Source organism: Anoplopoma fimbria, chromosome 8 (assembly GCF_027596085.1).
Source record: "Anoplopoma fimbria isolate UVic2021 breed Golden Eagle Sablefish chromosome 8, Afim_UVic_2022, whole genome shotgun sequence".
In the NCBI taxonomy this organism is placed as follows: Eukaryota; Metazoa; Chordata; class Actinopteri; order Perciformes; family Anoplopomatidae; genus Anoplopoma; species Anoplopoma fimbria.
This window is the reverse complement of record NC_072456.1, coordinates 27,677,169-27,694,668: the sequence shown is the minus strand read 5'-3', so window position 1 is coordinate 27,694,668 and position 17,500 is coordinate 27,677,169. Positions and strand designations below refer to the sequence as shown.

The following is a 17,500-nucleotide window of genomic DNA, read 5'->3' as shown; positions in this document are numbered from 1 at the left end:
TCCTAGACCCTCACATCCTCTCTCCTTACACCCTCACATCCTCTGTCCTTAGACCCTCACATCCTCTGTCCTTACACCCTCACATCCTCTGTCCTTAGACCCTCACATCCTCTGTCCTTAGACCCTCACATCCCTGTCTGTCCATCCTCTGTCCTTACACCCCTCCTCTGTCCTGTCACCTCCTCTGTCCTCACCCTCACATCCTCTGTCCTTACAGGAAAAACTCCTCTGTCCTTAAAACCCTTTAACAAGTTGAAAAAAGGAAGAAACCTCTACACCCTCACATCCTCTGTCCTTAGAGAGCGACAGAGGAGGATCCTTCTCCAGGATGGACAGAAGTCAATAGATGTCATGTGTACAGAATAACAGCATAACAGAGAACACATTCAATGTATATGACATAAATGATTCATATAATCACAGTAGTAAGCAGAGTTTATGGCTGATACAGGTTTATTATTATATTCCTTTATTGATCCCCATGGGGAAATTCAAGTGTTGCAGCAGCTCAACTACACAGACAATAAATACAATACACATACTATACAACTACACAGACAATAAATACACATACTATACAACTACAACTACACAGACAATAAATACACATACTATACAACTACACAGACAATAAATACACATACTATACAACTACACAGACAATAAATAACATACTATACAATACACATACTATACAACTACACAGACAATAAATACACATACTATACAACTACACAGACAATAAATACACATACTATACAACTACACAGACAATACTATAATACACAGACAATAAATACTATACAACTACACAGACAATAAATACACATACTATACAACTACACAGACAATAAATACACATACTATACAACTACACAGACAATAAATACACATACTATACAACTACACAGACAATAAATACACATACTATACAACTACACAGACACAGACAATAAATACACATACTATACAACTACACAGACAATAAATACAACTACACAGACACAGACAATAAAACACACATACTATACAACAAAATAAAGATAGAACAGGAATAAAAATGTACAGTATATACATATGTTTATTTTGTTATTATACAAACTTCTATTATGTTATTAAACTAAAGGGTTAAATCTGTTGGTTAATGTTTCCTTGAACTCAATAAAGCATTTATTGGTTTATTATTTCCACCTTTGCTGTGACATGTCAAAATGGGCTCTGTGAAAAAGGTTTTAGGTTCCTGTCCTGATTTATGTTACTAAGTATAATTACACTGGGAACATTAAAGATGTCGTGATGAAACTAAACTAAAATGCATTCACTTAATTTTGGCTTAATGTTAATGCTCCAAAACACAAACATTGGCTGGAAACTAACCAATATATTTACCTTATGGAAAAGCTGCCACACTTATTTGACAGTCAAAGAGATTTAATTTAAAAAGAAGTGTAAGAAATGGATAATTTATAAGACGCCAACTAAATAAATGTCTCATTAAAATATAACGTGAACAATTTAACAACAATCATTGTTATTTTGTTTGGCTTGTGTATCTTGTTCTATAGTTTATTGTGTTGACGTTTTGCTTTTCTGTTTATGTCTCTGTGGAAACTTAATTAAAACTTAAGTGAGATAAAATATGTATTTACTCAGTTTTAGAGCTGAAATTAGAACCCGATTTAAATTATTAGAATATCAATGGAAAAATTATCTCCCAAACGATTTAATAACTAATATGTCCTTAAAATAAAATTACAGGAAAACATTCTAGTTCCAGCTTTACAAAACAAGCAGCATCACCTTTGTCTTTTAGAAATTGTGATGAACATTTTTCACTATAATAATGACAAATACTGTGAACTGCTGTGGAAAAAAGGGCCTGCGTGTTGTGTTATTGTAATATAATTACTTAATTATATATGTAATATATTGTAATAATGTTGTGTCTCTTCAGACGATCTCTCTGCTGGTGTTCATGTCCGGAGCTCTCGGGAAGAAAGGTCCGTTCCTGGTTCTGAGCCCGCTGTCTGTCCTGGAGAACTGGAGGAAGGAGCTGGAATGGTGAAGTCACATTCAGATATGATTGATGTCATTGATGGTTATTGATAATCTGCTCATAACGCCGTTCATCAAAGACTGTAAACTACATATACGTTGTTCTTGTGGATCCTTAAAATGTCCATAACTAGATTTCCAGAATTTAAGCTCCTAAAATAATTTTTGACTAGAAAGGCGCACTCAGGTGTCTGTAACGACCACTGCTGTTGATGCTATTGTGAGTGAGGAGTCAGCAGGCAGTCAGTGGCAGAATAAAACAGGTAATAAAAGGTGTTTTAAGAAAGTGTTTGTCACTTCAGCCACCAGAGGTCCTTGAGCATGCAGCTATGACTGGACACACATAATATGATGCAGTTTGCTGCAGGAGAATGAGAGATTAGTGGACAGACACAGAGATGCTCACTCATTCACTGGCTCACTCACAGAAATTAAAATGTTGTGGGGTTTCTGTGGGACACAATTGATTGTAATTGCCCTTAATTTGATTACCTTAAGAGATTTTAGATATGTTTCTTATATGGAGATACAAAAATATCCCTATTGATATTGTCTTGTTGATTTCAAACATAAATCTATGCATCAGCTTTGGCTGTGGAAAGAGTTTTACATTTTCTCTGTCGAGGTCTCAAAAAGGTCTTAACCAGCATTAAATGTGAATTCATAATGTTCTAAACTTGTTTTTCTTGGTTGCAGCTTCGCTCCGTCTCTCACTGTGTTGAGTTACAAAGGAGACAAAGAGAGACGAGCTGAGCTTCAGAAGGAAACACAAACTCAGGACTTTAATGTTCTGCTCACTACATACGAGGTCTGTGGCTTTTTTTAAAATCATTTTTAACATTTCATTCATCTGTTTTAAACTGACATTGAAAAAAAAATGAAACTTTCATTTCCAGCTGTGTCTCAAAGACGCTTCATTCTTAAGACGGTGAGTGTGTTCTGAATCACAAAGCATCCGAAATTTGGTGGAATAAAAGTATAAAGTAGCATCAAATGGAAATACTTAAGTAAAGTACAAGTGCTTGAGTAAATGTACTTAATTACATTTCATCACTTGTAGAAACAAGGCTTGGTTGTGTAGTATAAAGGGAGATTACCAGTGAAGAACATGTTGATTAACAATGCATGGACACAGGAATTAATTAATGTCTATATATATACAAACATATCAGTCGTTTAATATCTTATCTGTGCTCTAAACATTTGGTATGTGTGTAACAGTATTTATACATTCACATATTAACTATTTAAATCAGTAAATTCCTTGTTTCCCTGTATCCGTGTTCCCTCTCTCTCCTCAGGTGGAAGTGGAAGGTGCTCGTTGTAGACGAAGCTCACAGGCTGAAGAATCAGAACTCATTATTACACAAAGTCTTGACTGAGGTACTGAACTGAACCTGGTTCGAGACGTCAGGTATCTGTTTCTTCATCTCTCCCTCCATCAGCTGTAACCCTCTCCCTGTTCTGTTCTGGTGTAGTTCTCAGTGGGTTTCAGAGTCCTGCTGACAGGAACCCCGATCCAGAACAACCTGCAGGAGCTCTACTCGCTGCTGAGCTTCATTCAGCCAAACATCTTCACAGCTGAAGAGGCAGACGACTTCACCGACTATTACTCCAACGTTCAGAGTCAACCCGCTCTAGGTATGAAGGACAAATTTATGTTACTAACATCATGTATCCAAACAAGGGACAGTAGTGATGTTTATCAGTGTGTCTGTGTGAGGTTCTCCTCCACAGTCAGTGTTTCACTACAGCAGATGTTTGTAGAAACAGACAGGAGAACCAGCACGGAGCAGATCAATGTTCTGCTGTGGACGTATTTTAGACTCCTAAAAGAATCAATATCAGTTTAAGAGAACGCCACCAGACTCCATTCACAAAAAGAGTAATTTTGCATTGCAGAACACCTGTTATTGTGTGACTCTGGTGTTTTAAATAGTTCATTCAGATTCACAAAAGTCTCACAACAACACAAACAGACTAACAGGTGGAGGCAGCAGTAGAGCAGTAGCTCCTGTGTTCTGAGAGGTTAAATCTCTGTTTGTGTGAATGTAGTCTGGTGTCTTTGTAGAGAGCATAGATAACAGCTTCAGTTCTCCGTCATAAAGGTAAAGAGGTGTAAATATTCTAAATATAGCGTTCTCTTAAACTGATATTGATTCTTTTAGGAGTCTAAAATACGTCCACAGCAGAACATTGATTTGCTCCATGCTGATAAAAAAATAAAAAAAAAAATTATGGCTTTAAGGGCAATATTTGAATAGATGAGGTGTTGGAAAATATAAGTTACATAAATAGGGATGTATTTGATTCACTGTAGTTGTCGAGCCAAAGATCTATTTAGCAAAAACCTCACACAAAGACAAACCCAGTTCTGCCCGTTGTCCTTCTGATTCCCTCTCACCGGTCTTCCTCTTCCTCTTCCTCTTCCAGCTGCTGAGCTGCAGAGCGTCCTGGAACCCTTCCTGCTCCGTCGCGTGAAGTCAGAAGTGGCTGTCGATCTGCCGAAGAAGACGGAGCTGCTGATGTACCACGGCATGTCGGCCCTGCAGAAGAAATACTACAAAGCCTTTCTGATGAAGGATCTGGGTGAGACGTCTGCACTGTGGTGGAATGTCGGACTAATACTGGATCGATAACTGGTATCAATATTTGAGAGCTTAGAAAAATATGTGATACTCGAGAACGATGTATCGGCTAACAGTTGTTGTTTATTTAAACCATAAACAAAGAATATTTAAACAAATACTATTGATTTTAATATATATAGAGTTTTTTATTTATTATTGTAATAAAGATACACACAGACGTTTCTTTTTACAGAAGAAAAATCTACTTGAAAGTTCTCTCAAGTGGAAAACAAACAAAAAAATGTCTCAATGACCTCAAACAATGTTTGTTTTATCTGTAATTCTTACTTTTCTTCCAACATATTCACAAATATATCTGCATCTTATATATGAATGATATAAGAATGTATTGATCTAACTATACTCTGGTGTGAAATCATAAATCAGAGCAGAATGCTGTTTTTTGGGGGCGTAAATCATCATCATCATCACCACATCTATCTGTTTTTTTCAGAGGCTTTTGGAAACGACCAGGGCAACAAGAACCGGCTGCTGAACATCCTGATGAACCTGAGGAAGTGTGTCGACCACCCGTACCTGTTTGACGGTGAGAAGTGATCAATCAATGATAAAGACCTTCTGAACCAGACGGATCTATACGATACGCTTCAACGTTGTTTCTTGTTTAGGGGTGGAGCCGGAGCCGTTTGAGATGGGGGAGCATCTGGTGGAAGCCAGCGGGAAACTCTCTCTTCTGGACGGGATGATGAGTTACCTTCACAAAGGGTGAGTCCATCTACCTGTTGTAGGGCTCCACCTGGTGGCAGTTTAGGAGAGGGACGCCCCCTGAAACCCCGGTTCTAAATGAGTAAAACCCGGAGTATTGATCCGGTCTGGAGTTACCGGTTCTGCTATCAGTACTTTAAAGTTCTGGAGTGAGACATGGAGAGAGAACACAAAGATCCAAAGTGGTTCTACATGTTCCTCCAGTAGACTCTGAGAACTCTCGTTGTCTCAAACTCAATAAAACCTCACAAGTTGAGGAGGAAACAGCAGCAGTTCATCTCAACATCTGGACAACAAGCAGAACATCAGTCTGCAGTAATGATCAGTGTTCTACTGTTTGGAGATCAGCCGTCCATCCTCGACTATTTGTTTACATACAAGACTAATAAAGAAATGTTGATTATTTTCTTAATTAATGTCTTTTTTCTCACAATATAATCTAAAAGAACTGATAAGCAGAATCGATGAGAGTACTAGTATTGATACAATCCTAACGATACCCGTCCCTAGTTTGGGCTCAGTCACTTATTGATCCATAAACTCTGTCATCTCACTCTGAATCTCTTCTCATTTCTGTGGGTGAAGAGGCCATCGGATCCTTCTGTTCTCTCAGATGACGAGGATGCTGGACATTCTTCAGGATTACATGGAGTTCAGAGGTAAACAGGAGAACAACAAAGACTAACCGTCTGATGTTTCACTGACTTTATCGCACTTTTATTTACGTTTCTCATCTCACAAAGGCAACTATCTATACTGTCTTTAATCTCATCGCTAACGGCAACAATATAACAGTATATTTATTTTATTTATTTCTCTGTTCAGGGTATAGCTATGAGCGTCTGGACGGGTCCGTTCGAGGGGAAGAAAGAAATCTAGCAGTGAAGAACTTCAGCAGCAAAGACATCTTTGTCTTTCTACTCAGCACTAAAGCAGGTTAATGAAAAACCCTAAAAAGTAGGAACAGGAAGACAAGAAATGTTCATATTGTACTTTTTAATGTTTCAGGAATGCAGAATATTCAAATCAGTATTAGCTTTTTTTACTATTTGTACTTTTGTTAAAAGATGTGTCCAAAAACTGCCATAAAATATTAAATATTAATATTATTTTCCACTTTCACTGAGTTAAATATTTAAACCAACATCAGTCCTGATCATAACAACCAAAAATTCATTAATTGGCAGAATTTTAAACCTTTTAAATGTAATTTTGTCTCACAGATTTTTTTTAAATGGGTTTCAATGAGACATTTTTGTCCTTAAGGACCTGCATGTCTGTATTTTCACTTCACAGTTTATTATATACTTTTATTATAGGAGATAAGGTTTGAAATAATATAAAAAGGCAAAAATGTCCCTTAAACAAAAAAGGTAAAGTTACTTCTCAGAAATTGATTTTTCATTAAATATTATTAAAATTCTTTTGATTTTATCTTAATTTATGGTCCGTTGTCCTACATTTATCACAAACATGTTGAAATATTTACATTTTGAAGCCACTTCTGTTGTATAAACAGCTCATAAACAGTGATAAGACAGTTTTAAATGTTTTCCAATTACTGCATTGACTTCCTGTTTGAAGTCTGGTACACTTAATTGTTAACACTTCTGCATCACAAGTGACATTTTTGACTTCTTATGTTTTTGATTATTTGTCCGTATTAATGCATATGGCATACATTTTGACAATTGTGTGAAACCTATAAAAAAACTCAAATTTAAAGGGGTAGAATTCTGAAAATGAATAATTAGGACTGATGTTTGTTAAAACAAAGTGGATAAATATATATTACTATGTAATTAAATGGCATTTCTTTTTGACCTTTTTGACCTCTAATGACCTCAGAGCAACTTGACTTCTTGTAAACAGACACAAACGCTGTGACAGGAATCATTTTGTATGAAAGGTTAACAGTGACTGAGCTGCTTATCTAAATATACATCCGGGTTCATAGAACGAGCTGAGAGAGGAAAGAGGATCAGAGAGAAGAGCTGCTGCTGTTTCACATGAAGTGTAAAAGTTGTGAGAGAAACCTGATTTCCTGCCACAGCTTGTTATTGTTTGTGTAGAATTCTTTAGACTATATGAGTGAATAAATATGTAAATAATAAGTTGGTTGTCAGACATCGTGTGCTGTCTCTGCAGGCGGAGTCGGTCTGAACCTCACAGCCGCTGACACCGTCATCTTCATGGACAGCGACTTCAACCCTCAGAACGACCTGCAGGCCGCCGCACGCTGCCACCGGATTGGTCAGAACAGGTGACGGCTCCAAAAAATATTACCCAGCATGCTAGATTAACCTATAATAGGGAATATTTGTTAAAGGGCATGACATGATTTTACAGGTAAATGCCAGTTTTGGGAGCTTGTTTTATCATATCCTCTTTATCTCTGGAGCAGCTTCCTTAAAGTCTGACAAAAAAAAACCTGATGATGTCACAAGGGTGATATGTAGTTTGACTTTAAATGTACTCCACTGATGTATCATCGTCCTCCCGCAGCATCATCAGACTCATAACGGACAGTTTATAAGAAAAACTATCAAAATCGATGCAGCAGAACCATAAATATCGGATGTTTTTATTCAACAAATTCTTCCACCTTGTCTAAACCTTGCGCCCACATTACCCACAATGCAACTTGACCAGTTGGAGATTCAGGTGTGTTATGCTAGTGCCGGCTAATGTAGCTGCAGCAGAGATTAGCAGCGGACAATGGAGTGGTCTGGTTGCATCACTTCTTTTTTACTCCACACCAAAATATTTATTTCACTCAGGAGTCACATAAAATGTTTTTCACAACTTGTTTCACAAACATCTGTAAACACACTTTGAAGTGGAGAATCTTTGGAGTTTCCCCTTAAAGACTTCAGATATTCGACAGAAGAGCCTCGTCATAAACTCATAGATTCAGAAGATGCTGCAGAGCTGCATTATGGGTAATGTAGATCTTAAACCAGGGACTAAACCTCTGCTGACCAGCTTTTGTAACCAACTTAAAGGGACAGTTCACCCAAAAATCAGAAATATTATTCCTCTTACCGAGCTACCTTTCTCAGTAGCTCGGCAGAAAGAAAATAGTTCCTACATGAAACTGCTCACAACAATGTCTGTGAATCATCTTCAGTAACTTGGTCATGATCTCTGGAAGGAAACATTGCTGTTGAGTTTTTCAAATTTATTTAGTTGAGTTTCATATAGTTCTATTTTATTGGAGAGAAGTCAGTGATTTCTAGGGCCGATACCTCCAACACTCTGCAAATCACACAAAAACAATCCACATTGATAAATAGAACTACAGGTAAGAAGAAAATTTGAAGAAGTCATAGTATAGTGTGTTGTCAAAAAAGTTGCAGTATACTATGTCGATAAAATATGTAAAATAAGTTTTTATTCTGGGGGGTGCTGCTCTCTTTAAAGTCATAGTAAAGTATTTCAAAAAATATATAAAAAAGTCATAGCATAGTATTTCAAAAAATATTTTAAAAAAGTCATAGTCATAGTAAAGTATGTCAAAAAATATCATAATAATCTTTAAAAGGTGCTGCGTGAACTTTTTACCTGGAATATATGTTGCATAAATGTAATTAATGTCAAAATATCAACCGCAAATATTGTATCTTTGATGTTAAGGCGGACTGTCCCTTTAATGATACTGAATTTCTGGAGAACCCTTTTTGAATCTTTGTCTCTTTTCAGGCCGGTGAAAGTGATCCGTCTTCTGGCGAGAGACACGGTGGAGGAAATCATGTACTCCAGAGCCGCGTCCAAGTTACAGCTCACCAACACCGTTATTGAAGAAGGACGCTTCTCTCTGCTGGACCAAGCTCAGACAGCCGCTGCAGGACTGCAGGTTTAAATATTACACGATTAGAACACTAAAACATTATATATATTCTTTGAATTCTGCAGTTCTTGTGTCCACTTTTAATGCAAAAGTCCTTCTGTCCTCTGCAGCTCAGTGAGATCTTGAAGTTCGGCGTAGATAAGCTTCTGTCCTCCTCCGAGAGCTCGGTGACGGAGGTGAAGCTGGAGAAGATCCTCGGTCCGTCGCGTGATGGTCAGTGGATCGATGAAGAGTTCAGCTCGCTCAGAGAAGAAGAAGAAGAGGAAGAGGAGAGCGGTTCTGAATCTGACGGGCAGAGTAAGCTTATCTTTAAAATCTCTTTTGTTAACGTGTCTCAGAACATTCGGTATTCACGGTTGTTAAACTGGTTATTCTGTCATGCAAACATCTCACTTTTATTTTCAGTTCTCAACCTTGCAAATGTGAAAATGCACCACAGATTTCCTCTGTTGGGTTCATATTTCCTTCCCCAAGTATGAGTAGAAGCTAGTAGGGTAACAGATCATAAAAGTCACGGTTTGGATCGATCAGATCAGCACAAAAGAAAAAAGGAGCAATTATATCTCTGATCACATTTTTTTGCCGCTGATACTAATTGCCGATCATTAATGATCCATATTGTCAGATACAGATTCCTTTGTTGTTTGATTATAGCAGCTGGTCTACAAGGATCCAGACTATTTATTTTATTTTCCATCATCCCAAAAATGACTCTGAAGTCTGTAAACCATCCAAAATACTAAATGTTATACTTTTACTTTGTTATAGTAATTTATAGTGTTTTTTTCTTCTTACGGATCACTTATCAACAACGGTCCGTTACTCCACCATTAGTAATTTTGTGAGTGAATATTAACTCCCCCTTTCCCCCAGACCACATGTACTACTTTGAGGGTAAGGACTACAGTAGAGACCCGAGCTCTGAAGACCAGAAGAGCTTTGACCGTTTGCTTGAGGACCAGATGGCCGAGTTCCAGAAAGCTGCAGGAGAAGGACGAGCTCTGAGGCACAAAGCTGGAGTAAGATTCTGTCTCCTTCACTCACGACTGATGGGGACATTTTAGATTTATATATTTTATGTTGGACACCTTTTTTGTTTATTCACGTCTTTATAGTGACGGTAGTGATGTTTATCAGTGTGTCTGTGTGAGGTTCTCCTCCACAGTCAGTGTTTCACTACAGCAGATGTTTGTAGAAACAGACAGGAGAACCAGCACGGAGCAGATCAATGTTCTGCTGTGGACGTATTTTAGACTCCTAAAAGAATCAATATCAGTTTAAGAGAACGCTATATTTAGAATATTTACACCTCTTTACCTTTATGACGGAGAACTGAATCAAGTCATGTCAGAATCAAGATTATTATCCTTCAAGATTCTAAATCGATTCCGAATCAATTCCAAAAATCAATTTTAAAGAACTTTTTTACAAAATAAACTAGCTATTGCTTTCAAATATTGAAATGTGTTATTCAGCTGTAAAAGAAACAGGCTTCTCGTCCACTGAATGCATCACATGACGGGTGTGGGAAATGTAAGGTTGGGTCGTGCTGAACAAAGAATAATTCAACAACAACCTTGATGATGGCAGAGACACCGTGTCCTCAGAACAAGCATTATGATCTGTCATGTTAACAAACCAGCCGTTTCTCCCTCCAGGCAGCAGCCACCTTTGTTCTTACCAACAGCAAAGTAAAGAGGTGTATAAATTCTTAATATAGCACACACTTAAACTGATAATGATTTTTACCTAATACAAACTCACATTCCCCATTTTAAGACTTCTTCTCTCTGCTCTCAGCTTCATACTTTGTTTGCTTCACATGAGAATATGAATAAGACAGACCTTTGTGTCAGATGATTATCTTTGTTTTCCACCAAAACTAAACACTAGCTGTGACCAAGAGGCAACCTTCGGTTCTGCCGAGTGAAGTCAAAGCTTCATGTGTTAAAGCTGCATTCTCTCTCCTGTCCACCAGGGGGCGACTCCTCTGGTTGTATAGAAGTCTATGAGAAAATGACTCTACTTCTCTCTTGATTTATTCCCTCAGTAAACATTGTAAACATGAGTTTATGGTCTCAATCTCTAGTTTCAAGTCTTCTTCAATACAGCATGATGTTCATTTAGTAAATGATGCTCCATTTAGAGTCAAACAGACCATAAAGCAGGGGATGCTTTAGGGCGGGGCTACACACTGATTGACAGGTCGACACCAGAGACATATACAGCGTCTCTACGTCACTCCTCCTCAGTCCAGATATGGTCACTTCCTGTTCACTGGTTGCAGAAGAGCCAAAATGGCTACGTCGAAACTGACAAACTCCACAAACCAAGGAGTGTCACTTCACTTCTTATAAACGGTATGTGGTTGTGGCACTCGATCTATTAAACAGCCTTTATTTAGAGCCTAATGGTTGATGTGTAAACCACTGAAGAAAGTCACATTCCAATGCTGAGCTATACTTAAATCATGTTGATTATTGAACAGATCAAACTGTGACTAACGATTTGTTCCCAGGTCTCGCTGTCCCTCGGGATGCCAACGAGGAAGAGGAAACCCCTGACGGAGGCTGAGCTGGAGCTGAAACGCCAGAGACGGGAGGAGGCTGCAGCCAAGAGAGCCAAACTCCAGGAGGACGTGAAGAAGAAGCAACAAGAGCAGAAACACAAGAAAAAGTGAAGATCTGTCAAATCAAACATGTTTTATTTCAGCTCTCAGTGACTTCACCCACCTCTGAAACACACTGTTTTTCTCATGCAGAATGTCGTGGTGGCAGTCGTGCGGTTACAGGTCACGTTGTCTGCCGTCGGTTGACAGTGAAGAAGAAGAAGATGAAGAAGAGGATGACGGCAGCGTTTGCTCCACAGACTCTGACAGCTCGGCCATCCACTACGTCCTCGGGGATGTTACTCATCCTCACACCGCTCAGGGAGACGCCATCATCGTCCACTGTGTTGGTACGAAACCACGATTACACCTAAAGAGAAAGCTAGCAGAACGTGTGTCAAAATATTTCTATTTTTATTTCTTTATTTTACATATAAAATATTAAAAAATCAACAAAAAGACAAATTTAAATTTACGATGAGGAACTTTCATGTTTTGGCGGCCCCTGTGGACAAAAGTGGTAGTGTTTCTGAGTCCCAGAGGATCAGGATTGATTAAGTTAAAAGTTCCTCGTTGTCACTTTTAAAAAGAAAAAGGATAAAAACATAATAATGCATAATTCATCCAAGTTTCAAGACTAAGTAGGGATATAAAAAAATTATTACATTTATCATAGTTTACAAGTTGTTGTTTACAAGTTGAGGTGCTTTGCAATAAAATCCATGAAAAGTTATAAATCTTTGCTTATTTAATGCAGATGTTTTTTGAATAATGATAATGAAGATGTTGATTGTAGTGATAATTATATTTCAATTAATTATGATTAAGAGAAATCAGACGATTAATGTCCTCACAGTGAGTGAATGTCTGAAGAAGATCAGGAGTTAAGGTTTAATATTAATACATGAATACTCAAGTCTACTACATGTAGTTAAAAACTGTGTTTTCTCAAGAGAGAAACAGGAAAAACTAATCACTCCTTTGGATTAGGAAAATCTTATTGTGAGAAGTGGGACAAGTAGTATGACAACAAATAATGAGGATAAATTAAGCTGTAATAAAAAGTTAAAATACAGGAACTTCATGATATTTCTACAGGCAAGTCGATAACGGTATTTTAATGTTAAGTGAATATGACTTTGAGGAATTTAATGGAAGCAACCTCAGTTATTTCAATGTTTTCTATGAATATTTTGCCTTTTTTTTGTATATTTTTAGCATGTGTTACTAAAAATCATAATTTTTTCCTATATATTGAGAGAAATTTGCTTATTGGAATCCATTTAGAAATAGATGATGGCTCTTCGTTTGCTTCCTGAATCACTGTGGTTAAAAAGCGACAGAACATGTCATCAGAAGGTGTTCGTTTCTGTAATTATTAATGGTGTTTTTTGTAGACGACTCTGGCCGGTGGGGAAGAGGAGGCCTCTTCACCGCTCTGGAGCTGAGATCAGATGAACCGCGACAGAAGTACGAGTTAGCCGGCAAAATGAACGGTGAGATTATTTAAGATACAAAATCATCTTCATCTGTAACGTTCGGTTGACATCAATTAAATTACAAGTTTGAAGAGTGACCATTTTATTTGTTTCAGATTTGGACTTTGGAAATGTGCTTCTCTTCCCCATCGATGACAAACAGTCCAGATTAGACGGCCGAGATCAAGTAGGTTCTGTTTAACTGTTTTAAAAACACTTATAATATAACATGTAATTTGTATTATCTCCATAGGACAAACCTGAGAAAATGACTCAATCTGGTGGAAAATAGTAGAAAGTATAGTTTAAAGTCAGAGCTCTAGATTAAAAGTCTGATATAATAGAATAAATTATTTTATGATGTAATGGGATCAAACATTGTGGTTTTAATGGTTTTCAATGGAACTTTCTTTTCCTTTTAAGGTCTGAGTGTATTTTGTCTACACAGTTTATTACTTATTGTAGGTTCAAATTACAAATACTTAAAAGACTCACCCCCTCTCAAAAATGTATGCCATATACATCAAAACAGTGATAATTATTTTAAAAACAAATTGTTAAAGTTAAACTGTCCCTTGTGATGCAGAAAATGTTCATGATTATGATCAACAGACTCAAAACAGAAACTCAAAGCAGCATTTTTAATTCATGCAGAACGGTCTCATCGCTGTTTATACAACAAAAGCGGCTGCAAAATTAAATATTTCAAAATATTTGTGATTTATGTAGGAAAACCATGAATGAACGTACAATCAAAATGAATCAATAATTATGAGAAATCAATTTCAAAAAAGTAACTTAATCCTTTTTCTAGAGACATTGTTGCCTTCTTATTATTATTATTTTCAACGTTAGCTCCTTTATAATAAACATTTTTGTCCTTAAAGGTCTGAGTGTTTGCATTTTGGCTAAACAGTTTATTAAAGACTTATTATAGGAGCTGAGGTTCAACTTACAAACTTAGAAATAAAAAACGTTGCTTAAATCTATGCCACAGACAAAACAATTCATATTTTTAAAATGAAAACACTCAAAACTTATTTCTGATGTTCTATTAATTTGTTGTTTATTGTGTTTTAACGCTGGTTTTATATGATGTAAGGGGACCTTGAGTGCCTTGAAAGGCGCCACCAAATAAAATGTATTATTATTATAATTATTTACTAAAGCCCGATGCTGAGATTCAATTCAATTCAGTTTATTTTGTATAGCCCAGAATCACAAATTACAAATTTGCCTCAGAGGGCTTTACAATCTGTACACATGAGACATCCTCTGTCCTTAACCCTCACATCCATCCTCTGTCCTTAGACCCTCACATCCTCTGTCCTTATACACCCTCACATCCTCTGTCCTTAGACCCTCACATCCTCTGTCCTTAGACCCTCACATCCTCTGTCCTTAGACCCTCACATCCTCTGTCCTTATCCTCTGATCCTCTGTCCTTAGACCCTCACATCCTCTGTCCTTACACCCTCACATCCTCTGTCCTTACACCCTCACATCCTCTGTCCTTAGACCCTCACATCCTCTGTCCTTCCCTCACATCCTCTGTCCTTACACCCTCACATCCTCTGTCCTTCCCTCACATCGGCACAGGAAAAACTCCCCTAAAAACCCCTTTAACAGGGAGAAAAAGGAAGAAACCTCTGGGAGAACGACAGAGGAGGGATCCTTCTCCCAGGATGGACAGAATGCAATAGATGTCATGTGTACAGAATGAGCAGCATAACAGAGATACAACACATTCAATGTATATGACATAAATGATTCATATAATAAGACTACTTATAATAACAGCAGCAATTATTACAGTAGAATTATAATTATGAAAATAGGGATAGTAATGTGATTAATAATAATAATGGAAGTAGCAGTGGGTGTCAGTCGGCTCACAGCAGGAGGCACGACTACGGTCCAGGTACCACAACGATTCATGGAAACCTGCAGAACGAGAAAGCAAAAGGGCTTCAGGGTGGAAGTAAAGCTAAAATGCTTAATGGTACAGGTAATAGTAATAGTAATGTGACTAGTAATAATAATGGTGGTAGCAGTCGGTGTCAGCAGGGCCGTAGCAGGATGCACGTCCACGGTCCAGGTACAGCCACGATTTATAGAAGCCTGCGAAGCGAGAAAGCACAAAGACTCCAGGGTACAAGCAAGTCAATAAGCGTAATAGTACAGGCAATAATAATAGTAATGTGACTAATAATGATAGTGGTAGTAGTAGTGGGTGTCAGCAGGGCCTCAGTAGGTGGCACGATGACAGTCCACCCCGATTCCTGGAACCTGCGAAAGGCGGGAAGAAGAAAGCACAAGAAGAGGGAAGAAGCTCAGGTATCCTAGGTAGTCCCCCGGCTGTCTAGGCATATAGCAGCATATCTAGGGGCTGGACCAAGGTGAACCTGAACCAGTCCTAACTATAAACCTGAAACCATAAAGCCCTAACTATAAACCTGAACCAGTCCTAACTATAGACCTGAACCAGCCCTAACTATAGACCTGAACCAGCCCTAACTATAGACCTGAACCAGTCCTAACTATAGACCTGAACCAGTCCTAACTATAAGCGCTATCAAAAAGGAAGGTCTTAAGCCTGCTCTTGAAAGTGGTGAGTGTGTCTGCCCCCCGGACTGAAACTGGAACCTGGTTCCACAGAAGAGGAGCCTGATAACTGAAGGCTCTGGCTCCCATCCTACTTTTATATACTCTAGGAACCACAAGTAACCCTGCATTGATGGAGCGCAGCTTTCTAGTTGGGTAATATGGAACTATATGAAATGGAACTAAGATGGAACCAACGCTGCACACTTCTCTGATAAAAGTCGTAGCGAGACACTCCGTTCGGGTTTATGTGTGAGTGACAGAAGTATAAAGATCTAAGAAACAATTAAATACAAATAATGATGCCTGACGCTGTTTATTTGTTTTTCGTTCTCCTCCCTGTCACCTCAGCTGGCCCTGATCGTCGCACAGCAGAGAGACAAAGACAACAACCTGTCTGGGATTCTTCTGAGCGCTCTGGATGACGGTCTGAAGAAGATTTACGCTGCGGCCAAAAGAAACAAAGGTACGAGTCATTTAACAACTTCAACAACTCATACTGATAATTAAGAACAGGCAGATAGGGGAGGGGCCTGATGGAGGTTATTGTTGGACTGGACTGACCAGATATTCAGGAGTCTTTGTTTGTGAACACAGGAATAATTATTGCAAATTGTAATTAACAGACAGAAACACATTAAAATAATGTAATGTCCCTCAGGGTTAATGAACACCTGGAGCTGAGTCACCTGATCCATTCTGTGTTTGTTCAGCTCACATTGTCTTCATGTCAGAGACGTTAGTGACTGATTTATCTGTTTGTTGTTTCCTCACGAAGCCAGCGTCCATCTTCCTCGCATCGGTCACTCCACCCGAGGATTCAACTGGTACGGAACTGAGCGGCTCATCAGGAAACATCTGGCGTCCAGAGGCGTCGCCACCTTCATGTATCCTTAAACACTTTCACAAGATCAAATCTTTGAAAAAAATCTTAGATTCACAAGCCTCACTAGCCTCATTCACAAACGGTTTACGCTCAAATCCAGAATTCATAAATATTTTTCTTTTACCTGAATTTGTTCTTATTCTGGGAACAAATTCAAAACAGCTGGCCGAATGTTTACGTCAACACACACCTTTTAAATAAATGCCTTTTTACTGACTTAAATAAACAGCAATATTTTAAAACCAGTTTACAAATGCATTAACCAAATGTATTAAATATCTTTTTGAAATATACAATTCTCAGATTATTGCCATAATTAAATTATAATATACGTTTTTAATCTTCTATGGAGGTTTTTGATAAAGCTTCGGATGTCTGTCGGCATATTCTATGACATTATTATCACACAAAAAAAATCTGGAATCCTCAGTATTTCGCACACAGCCAATAATATTATTATAGCTTGATTTTTATCTCCAACTGTGCAGAAGTACAGAATTATCAGAAAGAATATAGATGCAATAGAGAAGCTGAGCGGAATTTAAATGACAAGGATATGAACTAAAACTTAAAACTATTTAGTACAACCTTAAAACAATAATGAAATAAATGATCTCAGGATGAAAGTCTCTGCTGGATGTCCTCACTTGTATTAACTCACAT

General features: G+C 37.9%; 1 protein-coding gene across 1 annotated transcript in view; it reads left to right on the top strand.

The window, feature by feature from the left end:
* Positions 1-17,500, top strand: part of chd1l (chromodomain helicase DNA binding protein 1-like) — a 20,827-nt gene that overhangs the window by 840 nt on the left and 2,487 nt on the right. Inside the window, exons 3-22 of the mRNA XM_054602460.1 lie at positions 1,955-2,061; positions 2,752-2,863; positions 2,952-2,983; positions 3,357-3,438; positions 3,534-3,696; positions 4,489-4,644; positions 5,140-5,232; positions 5,315-5,411; positions 5,997-6,070; positions 6,237-6,347; positions 7,560-7,674; positions 9,114-9,267; positions 9,372-9,558; positions 10,135-10,280; positions 11,780-11,937; positions 12,023-12,219; positions 13,267-13,365; positions 13,464-13,534; positions 16,303-16,417; positions 16,730-16,838. Of these exons, the coding sequence (XP_054458435.1) occupies positions 1,955-2,061; positions 2,752-2,863; positions 2,952-2,983; positions 3,357-3,438; positions 3,534-3,696; positions 4,489-4,644; positions 5,140-5,232; positions 5,315-5,411; positions 5,997-6,070; positions 6,237-6,347; positions 7,560-7,674; positions 9,114-9,267; positions 9,372-9,558; positions 10,135-10,280; positions 11,780-11,937; positions 12,023-12,219; positions 13,267-13,365; positions 13,464-13,534; positions 16,303-16,417; positions 16,730-16,838 (2,378 nt within the window). The remainder of the gene's footprint in view (positions 1-1,954; positions 2,062-2,751; positions 2,864-2,951; positions 2,984-3,356; positions 3,439-3,533; positions 3,697-4,488; positions 4,645-5,139; positions 5,233-5,314; positions 5,412-5,996; positions 6,071-6,236; positions 6,348-7,559; positions 7,675-9,113; positions 9,268-9,371; positions 9,559-10,134; positions 10,281-11,779; positions 11,938-12,022; positions 12,220-13,266; positions 13,366-13,463; positions 13,535-16,302; positions 16,418-16,729; positions 16,839-17,500) is intronic.